Genomic DNA, 10,955 nt, shown 5'->3' with positions numbered 1-10,955 from the left:
AATAACGAAGCAAATCAAGAAGTCAAGATGGCTGGATCATTTATGTGGCGTTTGGATAAAGATGTTGTTGTTCCTTAAGAGGTCTTTGTATCTATGAATAAAGCATGCAATATTTAGAGGTTTGTCCCTGAAGTGATTTAGGTCATGAAAGAGTGCATTTGGACTAAGTTTTAATCTCCATATAGTAAATCACGGGCATTGGAACACTCGATATATTTGTAGATTACATTATACCGATTCAGGTTTTGAAGTTATGATATAACACGGCACACGTTCCCACTGAGAGTATGATAATTTTGTGGAAACAGGGCCAACTGCAGAAGGGTGCCGCTCTCCGAGTACAATGGTTATATTTTATAGTGCAAAAGTTATAACTTATGTTCTGATCTCGAAATAAATCTTCTTCCTTTCCTCAGCCAAAATAATAGTATGAACAGTAAAATGGCCAGTAAAAGAATAAAATTTCCCACCACAACCTCTTTAAAATCATGAAAAGAACAAGAATTATAATTCCCTGAACATACAGCTGAACATTATTGTGCCTCCTTGGACTTCAAAAGAATACAGTCTAAACTTTATTTCTTTAGTTATTTAGTTATTTATTTAAATTTCTGTATTGCCTTCGAGTTAACAACACAAGGTGAGGAAATAAATAAAAAACCAGTTTAAACAATACAAAGATAAAACATTGTAACACACAGTAAAATATATAACGCGGGAATCGTTCGGGGGTCATTATTTTTGTGTCCTTAAGGGTTCAACCCATCAAGTGTACTTTTTGCACTTTCCTCCTGACCTTCTTCAATAACGCTCGAGGTCTTTATCAGTTCTGCTAGTAGTATTGTGTTGTTTGAATATCTCTTTGGTTATTAATGTTCCAATCTTACTCCTACTCTCAGCCCTATGTCAAGCCGGCTCTGCCTATGAATTTTTTTTCTCTGCATACAGGTTGAATAATTAGGATGACATTTGTATGCTTGTTGTTGCTTGCGGTGTTCCTCAAGTCACTTCTGACTTATGGACCTATAAAGCGGGTTTTTCTTAGCAGGATGGTTTCAAGATATTTGCCATGCACCTTGCTGACCATTTTTTCCAAGGTGGAAGCCATTCTGTTTCCTCCATATACGAGTTGTGATAGCAGCCTCGTGTCTTGAAGTACAGGTTACATATCAAGCCAATCAAAGGTAGCATACTCCTATTTCCGTTCTCTGAGAGAAGCATTTGCCTCTAGAACCACTCTGACATCTATGTCAAAAACACTAAAACTCTAACGAAAATACACATCCTGCAAACAGGTATCCTGGTGTGAGAAAAAATAAAAAAATATTATACAGTGCACCTTGTTTTAACGTGGGGGGATTCCAGTTCCAGGACCCACCTCCCCCCGCGGAAAACAAAAAGTGTGTATGCCGAGCCCCATTACAGTAATGGGGGCTTGGGTGCGCACGGCGGCGCACAGCCCGGAAGAAAACGAAGCGGCTTTCAGCGTATGCTAAAAGCAGCGTATAATGCACCCCGCATAGGGCGCAGCACACTGTAATACGTAAAAGCAACTGCCTCTGGGCTCAGGTCCGCTTGTATAAAAAGGCTATACTAACCTACCCACTTGTTACATTATTCTAGTAGATTTCATTGGTAGTCCAGAAAATGTTCTACAGATAAACTAACAACCCAATATTTAAAAATACTTTATGAACCATTGGGAGTAAGGGTTTCCAGCGCAGCGGAAAAGTCACATTTTAAATGATATTCCCCTATTCTATATATCACATTATACAACATTTCTATTTCAAATCTTGATCCAATTCATAATTTTTAAATTAGGTGAACACTTAGTATTAATCTAGAGATGAAGTTTTGTTTATTGTTATTCAGGTGTTATCCTTCATGTAATAACTACAACTCGTCCCTTCCCTCCACATTCACGGGGGTTTAAGGGCACAGGACCCCCATGAATGTGGAAAAAAAAACCGCCCACAAATAACAAAAAACAACTATGTTTACCTGAGGAGAACACTTCGCCTAGGATCTTCGAGTCTTCCAAGTCGCACATCGGCCAGACACAGACCTTAGACTGCTCTGCGGCTGGGGGAGCTACAAATGCTTACTGGAGTGTTCCTCTAGGAAATCTCTAGTCTTCAGTAAGGACTTTTGGTTAAAGTTGCGCTGGAGGACCTAGATAATTTTATATATAACATATTATAAAATCCGTGAATAATCAAATTCTCAAAAGTTTAAAGCCAAAAATGTGGAGAGAGGAGTGGATTCTGAATGATTTTCATCCTGCAATACTTTTTTTAATATCTAATTAGGATCTCAGCAGAAAGTTCTACACAGTATTACAACTTTTTTGCTACTAGCCTTATAACCAGAGTAACAAACTAACACCTTCCTTATTGTTAGATATTAAAATTAGCTAACAGAAGTTATGCTTTGTGGGACTGCAGTAAACACCACTCTCTGCTGTCCTATTTATTTTAAAGAACATTCTGTGTGACCTGATTAATCTGCTTTGGTAGCACTTTTGAACATTCCGGGAACATCTAGACTTAAAAAGTTCTCCAACTCAAAAGGTCCACTCACAGCACTTTAAAGATGAACATGGCAAAAATTAAACAAGTTATGCTTGCTCCCTGCAATTCTCACAGTGGTCTAATACACAGTTACACACACAAAAAGACTGAACATGGTATTAAAAGAAGGATAGGGGGAGGGGGTAAGAAAAGTTTTTTTTCATCTGTCGCAGTGCTACAGGCGTATTAACAATACACATACAGCCTGAATGATTAGGATTAGTCTCATGAATCACAAAGCAAAAGTGTGGGCAAAATGGCAGCCTGAAGCATCCCAGGGCCCATTTTTGTGCCTGTAGTGCCCCAGAGGGTCAAAAATTGTGTTTTTCTTTTTCCTTCTTTCTCCAAAAGCCAAAAGAAATCAACTTCAGGGGGGTGGAAGGCATAGCTAAATCGTCATATGAGACATCCCCTCCGCCTAGGGTGTCAACATGCCTCTGAAGCTGAATCTCATCATCATCATCATCATCATCATCATCATCATCATCATCACACTATCATTGTCAAAGCAAGGGAGACTTGTTAGCATTAAAAGCACACAAAATAAAATTTAAAAATCCTTGAGGCCTCTGGCCACTCACCACCTTCTCCTCCTGCTCCTCCTGCTGCCCCCTCCTCCTCTTCCTCCCTCCTCTTCCTCCTCCTGCTGCCCCCACCTCCTTTTCTTCCTCCTTCTGCTGCCCCCACCTCCTTTTCTTCCTTTCCTCCTCCTGCTGCCCCCTCCTCCTCTTCCTCCCTCCTCTTCCTCCTTCTGCTGCCCCCACATCCTTTTCTTCCTCTTCCTCCTCCTGCTGCCCCCACCTCCTCTTCCTCCTTCTGCTGCCCCCTCCTCCTCTTCCTCCTTCTGCTGCTCCACCTCCTTTTCTTCCTCTTCCTCCTCCTGTTGCCCCCACCTCCTTTTCTTCCTCTTCCTCCTTCTGCTGCCCCCACCTCCTTTTCTTCCTCTTCCTCCTTCTACTGCCCCCACCTCCTCTTCCTTTTTCTCTTCCCCCCTCCTCCTCTTCCTCCTCCTCTTCTCCTCCTCCCCCTTCCTCCATGCGCCGCGCGGCCTGGGGGCGGGGCAGAGGAGGCAGAGGAGAAGGAGGTGGGCAGTGCTGGGAGGCAGGGAGGGCAGCGCAGGGCCCCACAGGGAGGCGAGGAGGGCGGCGCGGGGCTTCCCCCTTTGCCTCCTCTTCCTTCTCCTCCTCTTCCTGTGCGGCCTGGGGGCGGGGCAGAGGAGGGAGAGGAGAAGGAGGTGGGCGGAGTGGGGAGGCAGGGAAGACAGCGCGGGGCTTCCCCCTTTGCCTCCTCTGCCCCAGGCCGTGCGGACTTCCTTTTCCTCCCCTGCCATGGTGGAGGAGGAGGAGAGCCGCGCGGCCTGGGGAGGAGGAGGAGGTGGAGGAGGAGGAGGTGGCGGCAGGACAGGGCTGGGGCCAGTCCTGCCGCCTCCGCAGGCCGCATCTTTTAGAACTGATTACTGATTAAAATGTAATAACACAGAATTGAAAGTATCACTGCCAAAATACATTCCAGAACTAATGCGTTTCCCTTTGGATAGAGTTGCTAGATGAAATATGGTACAATGATCCTGTCCCCCCCCCCCCCCTTTTTTTTAATTTTAAATCTTTATTTGAAATATAAAAGACAAATATACATATATGTACAAAAAGACATATATACAAACATCGTAAATCAAAAATAACACATAATTATACCAATTATTCATCTTACTATCCACCAACTTCCAAATCTCCCTTCCAATGCCGGATTACATATATTCCACAAAAGGTTCACTCAAAACTAAAGAAAAGAATAACCCTCCATTGACTTCATCATTTTGATTCAAAAAAAAGTAACACCAATAATTGCGAAAAGAGGAAAAAAATAATAAATAAAAAAGCAAAAAAATTTAATTGCTGGCGTATGCCTATAAAGTACCTATTATATACAAATATTCAAATATTGATCTACCTGATACCATTCTTCTATCACATTTTCCATCGCCTTATCCTGCAAAGCGGCTGTTAACAAATCAAGATTTCTTGTTTCTTTCAATTTAGATAACCAAACTTCTATTTTAGGACATTGTGGATTTTTCCAACATTGTGCAAATAATAATCTAGCCAATGTAATCATATATAAAATTATCCTAGAGTATTTCTTCTCTATCACATTATCTAATTTATTGGTCATATTAAGCAAAAATAATAACGGCTCTAAAGGGATATTGGTAGATAATATCTCCACCATTTTCTCATGAATATTTTTCCAGTATTCTATAGATAATGAACAAGCCCACCATATATGAAAGAAAGTGCCTTCTTTAACCCCACATTTCCAACATTTAACACATCCTGTTTTATAAATCTTATTGATCTTGGTAGGAGTCATATACCACCTGAATAGCATCTTCATATAATTTTCCTTATAATTTTGACAGGCGGTAAATTTTTTTGTTACCCTCCAGGATTTTTCCCAGTCTTCCAATTTGATAGGGCTCCCCACATCTTGAGCCCATCTTATCATTGAGTGTTTTATGATCTCATTCTCTAAGTCCCTTTCTTTAAGAGATTTATAATACTTTGACAGATGTTTCCCTTTTTTTATCTTCAACAATATTATCCAATACGTTCTTCACAGTAGTAAAACCCATTTTATCTGAGTCAGTTTTAAATCTACTACATAATTGGAAATACAAATACCAATCAATCTCAAATCCCGATGAACTTAATTGTTCCCTGGTTTTCATGATCAATACCCTTTTATTATTCATATCTAATAAATCTCCATATTTTAACCATTCTGTCGAATTAACCTTGGTCCTATTATAGAAAGCTTCTTGGGGAGATACCCAATAAGGCAATTTAACATAGTACATTTTTTAAATTCTGTTCCATACCCATAACAGGGACCTTCTAATAAAATGATGTCCAAACTCTCTGTTTTCATTACTTTTTCCAAACCATAAATAAGCATGTAAACCATATCTCAAGTCACAGCTTTCTAAATTCAGCATTTTATCATTAGTTAAGGAAATCCAATTCTCTAACCAACATAAACATGCAGCAAAATAATATAGTTTGAGATTTGGGAGTGCACAACCCCCTCTTTCCCAATCATCTGTCAAAATTTTCCATTTTACTCTAGCGCGTTTCCCTTCCCACAAAAATTTAGAGAGTTCCTTCTGCCATGTTACAAAAAAGTTTTCAGCCAAAATAATTGGAAGATTTAGAAAGAGAAATATAAATCTTGGGAGAATATTCATTTTTATGGCAGCTATTCTACCAGAAAGAGAAAGGTGCAGCTTAGACCAAGTAATCAAATCACTTTTAATATTCTTCCAAAGTTTACCATAATTATTAGGAAACAGATCAATATTCCTATTAGTCAGGTATATTCCTAAATATTTTGCTTTTTTACTCACTTTAAAACCTGATAGATTAGTTAACACACTGTCCTCCTCAGCTGAAAGATTTTTGGTTATAAATGTGGTTTTTGCCTGATTAATTTTTAAACCTGAATAACCTGCAAAGATCTCTAATGTCTTTTTAAGGTGTTCAACACAATATAATGGATCTTCCAAAAAGCAAATCAAGTCGTCCGCAAATGCCCTTACTTTATACGTGAAATTTTTTATTTTTACTCCCTTTATTAAAGAGTCCTCTCTGATTATATTAAGCAAGACTTCGAAAGCCATAATAAATAAAATAGGAGACAAAGGACATCCCTGTCTAGTGCCACGTTCAATACTGAAAGCTTCTGTTTTTTCATTATTCACAAGGAGTTGAGCTCTTTGTTTCTGATATATTGAAGAGATCCACATATACATATTTGGCCCCAAATTTATATTATTCAACAATTCAAGTAAAAAAGGCCAACTTAGCCTATCAAAAGCTTTTTCCTCGTCTATTAATAACAATGCTAATTTTTTATCATTATGACGCTCAAAATAATCTATAATATTTATTACCACCCTCACATTATCTTTAATCTGGCGTTTAGGAAAGAACCCACATTGGTCCTCGTGGATGTGATTGACTAATACTTTCTTGAGTCTTTCCGCCAGCACCTTGGTATAAATTTTGTAGTCTGAGTTAGTTAGGGAGATTGGCCTATAATTGCCTAATTCAGATTTGTTAACCTCGCTTTTGGAAATTAAAATGATTGTCGCGTCTTTCCAAGACTCAGGCATACCATTTATATGGATATCATTTATGGTCTCTTTTAAATAAGGGACCAGAATCTCTTCCATCTTTTTATAGTAGATCATTGATAACCCATCAGGTCCAGGGGCTTTGTCAGTTTTCATACTCCTAATTACAGAGGAGATTTCTTCTGCTGTAATCTCTAAGTCTAGGTAGTTCCTTTCGAATTCATTCAATTTCGTCATTTTTTGTTTCTTAATATAATCCTTAATATTCTCTCTTTTACCTTGATCAAATTCAAAGTTACCATAAATTCCTTCATAATAGTTCTTAAACAATTTCTTAATGTCCTCTTGATGTGTATAAGTTTTACCTGAATGCTTAATTTCCGTTATAATTCTATTGTCCCTCAATTTTCTTAACTTAGAGGCTAATAACTTCCCAGCTTTATCACCACTCTCAAAATATTTTTGTCTCACATAAAGTAGCTTTTTCTTTACCTCCTCAATTTCCAATACTTTCAGATCTTGCTTAATTGCTTCGACTTTAATTTTTAGATTTTTATCACCACTAAGTTTCCAGTGTTTCTCAATCTCTTCTAAAGCTTCTTTTAGATCTATAATCCTTTTAAGATTTTTCTTCTTTTTTCCCCGAATTTAATTGAATTAAAGTACCCCGTACAACCGCCTTGCTAGCATCCCATAAAATATTACTTCTAATGTTCTCCGTCTTATTTTCTTTGAAATATAGTTTCAGCGATTGCTTAACCTTCTCATTAACGACCTCATCATTCAGTAGATCCCTTGGTAATTTCCAAAAATATTCTGTTCTTTTTTCAAAAAGTCTCATATTTAATAGATTGTTGTCAGAGATAGTGTTTGGTTCAATATCCATAGCTTGGATATAGGGAAGAATCTTTTTGGACGCTAACATAAGATCAATTCTAGACCACGAATCGTGTACCTCAGAGTAGTAAGTATAGTTTTTACTTTCTTGATATTTATACCTCCAAATATCTTCCATTGCGTAATCATCTTTAAGACAAAAAAAAGACTTAGGTAATCTACCTTGATTTTTCTTAATCATATTATTTCTATTTGATTTCCTATCAGCCTCTGGACAAATCACAGCATTAAAGTCTCCCAGCATAAGGACATTTTCATAGTCAATTTGTTTCAGGTCTTTATGTAATCTTGCATAAAAATTATCTTTATTATCGCTTGGGCCATAAACTCCCACAACCAAAACTGTCATACCCTTTAACTTAACTTCTACGGCTACATACGATCCATTATTATCCTTGAAGATCTCTTTTGATTCTAATTTTTTATTAACAAAGATTGCGATTCCTCTTCTCTTAGCATCTAATAAAGAACAAAAACAGCTCCCTAACTTGGGGTTTCTTAAAAGGCGTTCTTCCTTCTTTTTAATTTTAATTTCCTGTATGCAGATTATATCTCCCTTAAGTTTTTCTAATGCATGAAATACACGGCTTCTTTTAAATTTTGAATTAATTCCTTTAACATTCCAGGAAATGATTTTTATCGCCATTTTAAATAATACTTACTAATCCAATAAAGACCAGCAAAGGAAAATAGTAAAAGAAAAAATTTTTTTTATTAGAAAAGTAAAATTACTTATCAACTCAACACAATTCCTTCTTACAGTCTGCTGAGAGCTTCTTTTGGGGAATTAGTTAATTGAATCAAGAATTAGAGATCTAAGAAGGACTTCCTTTAAGTCTCTTATTATTCCTTCTTAAAAGGTTCCTAATAAGTTTCCACTTGTTTCCAATGTGCCTATTTCTTTATTATCCTGACTCTCTTGATCTTTAGTGTTCTCTGGATCGTTTCCACTGCTACTTCCCTCTTTAGGTTCAGTATTACGTACTTCGTTTGATCTTCATTCTCTCATCCGAAACCGGTTAGGTCCAAAATCACCTTTGTTTTCTTTAAAGTCCTTTCTTAATCTTTCTTCCATCTCTTTAGCTCCATCAATATTGTCAATCTTGTGTCTTTTCTGACGATAAGTGAAAGAGAGACCTTCAAGTCTCTCCCACCTAAAGTCAATACCTAAGTTCTTCAAAATATTAACCAAGGTCCTGTATTTTTGACGAGACAACATAACGGCCGGTGGAATATCCTTAAATATCTTAGCTTCTTTATCCTCTATGATCAATTTATTATTGTAACTGTTGTGGATTATTATATCTCTAATCCTGGATCTCACACAACTTACCACAATGTCTCTTGGCAAATTCTTATCCTTTGCTTGGCTAGATTGTATTCTGAAGATTTTATCTATCTCCCATTCTGTCCTTTCCAAAGAGAAACCTATAAATTCAGCTAAAGACGGAACAATACGTTCAAATAAATTTCCCCCAGGTTTTTCACTTACCCCTCTGATTTTAATAGATTTTTCCCTATATTTTAATTCTTGATTCAAATCTTTCCAGTATTGTTGCTCCTGTTTTTGTACTAAGTCTGTATTAGATTTCTCTAATTCTAGTATTTTTACTTTATAAGTGTCTAGATCCTTTTGAGTTTTAGATACATCTGTTGAGATTTTATCCATTCTCTTCCCTAAGATATCTAATTCCTTCTTTAAGTCTTTTCTAATCTCGGACCTAGTTTCCTTAATTTCAGATCTCGTTTCCTTGATTTCTTCTCTAGTTTCCTGACTCGCTTCCTTAATGTCCTCTTTCAATTCTGATCTTAATTCTATCATTTCTTGTCTAATTTTCCTGATTTCATCCAATAGCAAAATATTAGGATCTGTGACCTTGATACTATCTTCCAATGATCCTCTCCTTTGAGTTGTTAACTGCAATTGGCTTTGAGTCAAAGTTTTTTTGGGTGGTGCCATATTATTACTTTGTTCTTTCTAAAAGATAGAGAGAAGAGAAAGGGGGAAAAGAGAAAGAAAAAGAAAAAGAAGAAAAAACAAACAAACCAATAAATAACCGTCAACCAATCGATTTTACACTACGAATCTCCTAAGATTTCCAACTAGTCACTTTATAAATTGTTACAACCCTATACTCTCAATATGGCAATAAAGTAACTAGTAAAGATACTTAACTTAATAATCTTGTACTATGCTACTCTAACAGTACAATCCAGGGGACCTTGCAGCTTTGTATTATTAGTAACAGATTCCCTTATTGACTTATAGTATCAATATACACTTTCATCCCCTGCAGAAACTGTAAGTGTATTCCTATTACTCCTATTACCCCTTCCCTCTTGGAAATTCTCAAATTTCCAAGAATAATCTTTATCTAATTACGCAATAACACTTATAAAAGGGTGATTTAAGAAAATACATAGAAATTTCCAAAAAGCAAGTAATTGGATTCTTACAGCTTCTTTTCTACGAACAGAACTTCTAGTGTCCATACACAAATAGTCACTTTGTGATGTTCTTATACAAATTTAGTCCAATCCTTGGGTTCTTCTATTGTATATGTTAAATCCAGAAGAGGAATGAAGTGAGGTGAAGGGCCCCTACTTCTTAGTTAGTTGTTTCTTGGCTTCAATAGAAACTTCTCCTTAGAGTAAGGTGTTCAAACACAATGAATTATAAACATCCGTCAAAGTTGCAAAAATAGTCTTAATAGTCTTATAATAGAAGGATCTTCAAGTTAGAGAAATAAGCATATATCCATAAGGAATATCAAACCCACAACAAAAAGAAAGCAAAGGGCCAGTCAAAACTTCAGCGTTACTTGGCACCCAGAAGTATCCTTTCCTCACCAGGAGTAATGAACCAACTTCCACTGCTCACAGCTTTCTCAGAAAAGACATTTCATAATAGATATGGTACTCCAATAATATTAATAATGCTTCAATCCTCTCCAAAGTTCAGTTAGTCTTTCAATAAATTCTTCACCAAGGTTTCTCAAAGCTTTTCAAGTTCCATTAAAGATTGGTCAATAGCACACCCCAAAAAAGGAGAAAAAAACCACTGCTCCAAAGAAAAAAGAGTTCTTAAGCCATTCCTCTGCTAAATGTCTCAACCAAGCAGATGAAAGAAACATAAACAAACTCCTTCGCCGCCTTGTAAGCTGCTGGTAATTGCTGCTATTGAGTGCTTCTTAGGCTACTCCGCGGCTTTTTTCCTGTTCCCCTTTGCCTCCTTCCAGCTGGCTCGCAGAGCTTTAATTGCCTTTCTTTTCTTTTTAAGAGCGGGTAGCCTTCCTTTTACAAGCCAAAAAAAAAAAAAAAAAAAAGCTTTTGCCAGCTCCAAAAAATAAACT

The 10,955-nt window shown here is 37.0% G+C and overlaps 1 protein-coding gene across 1 annotated transcript; it reads right to left on the bottom strand.

The window, feature by feature from the left end:
* Positions 1-8,347: 8,347 nt before the first annotated feature.
* On the bottom strand, positions 8,348-10,908 carry LOC121921299 (uncharacterized protein PF11_0207-like). The gene is made up of 2 exons (XM_042449184.1): positions 10,060-10,908; positions 8,348-9,580 (listed from the first exon to the last, which is right to left on the bottom strand). The coding sequence occupies exons 1-2, from the start codon at positions 10,093-10,095 to the stop codon at positions 8,600-8,602; spliced, it is 1,017 nt and encodes a 338-aa protein (XP_042305118.1). The 5' UTR covers positions 10,096-10,908; the 3' UTR covers positions 8,348-8,599.
* Between the last annotated feature and the right edge of the window lie 47 nt (positions 10,909-10,955).

The sequence above is a fragment of the Sceloporus undulatus genome, chromosome 2 (genome assembly GCF_019175285.1).
Source record: "Sceloporus undulatus isolate JIND9_A2432 ecotype Alabama chromosome 2, SceUnd_v1.1, whole genome shotgun sequence".
Taxonomy (NCBI): Eukaryota; Metazoa; Chordata; class Lepidosauria; order Squamata; family Phrynosomatidae; genus Sceloporus; species Sceloporus undulatus.
The sequence above is the reverse complement of the archived record's forward strand: the minus strand, read 5'-3'. Positions and strand labels throughout refer to the sequence as shown.

Bases quoted from the DNA above. Each gene is read 5' to 3' on its own strand.
- LOC121921299 (XM_042449184.1), bottom strand. From the start codon at position 10,095: ATGGACACTAGAAGTTCTGTTCGTAGAAAAGAAGCT. The intron at 9,581-10,059 runs GTAAGAATCCAA...TCTATCTTTTAG, and splicing joins CTGTTCGTAGAAAAGAAGCT to AAAGAACAAAGTAATAATAT.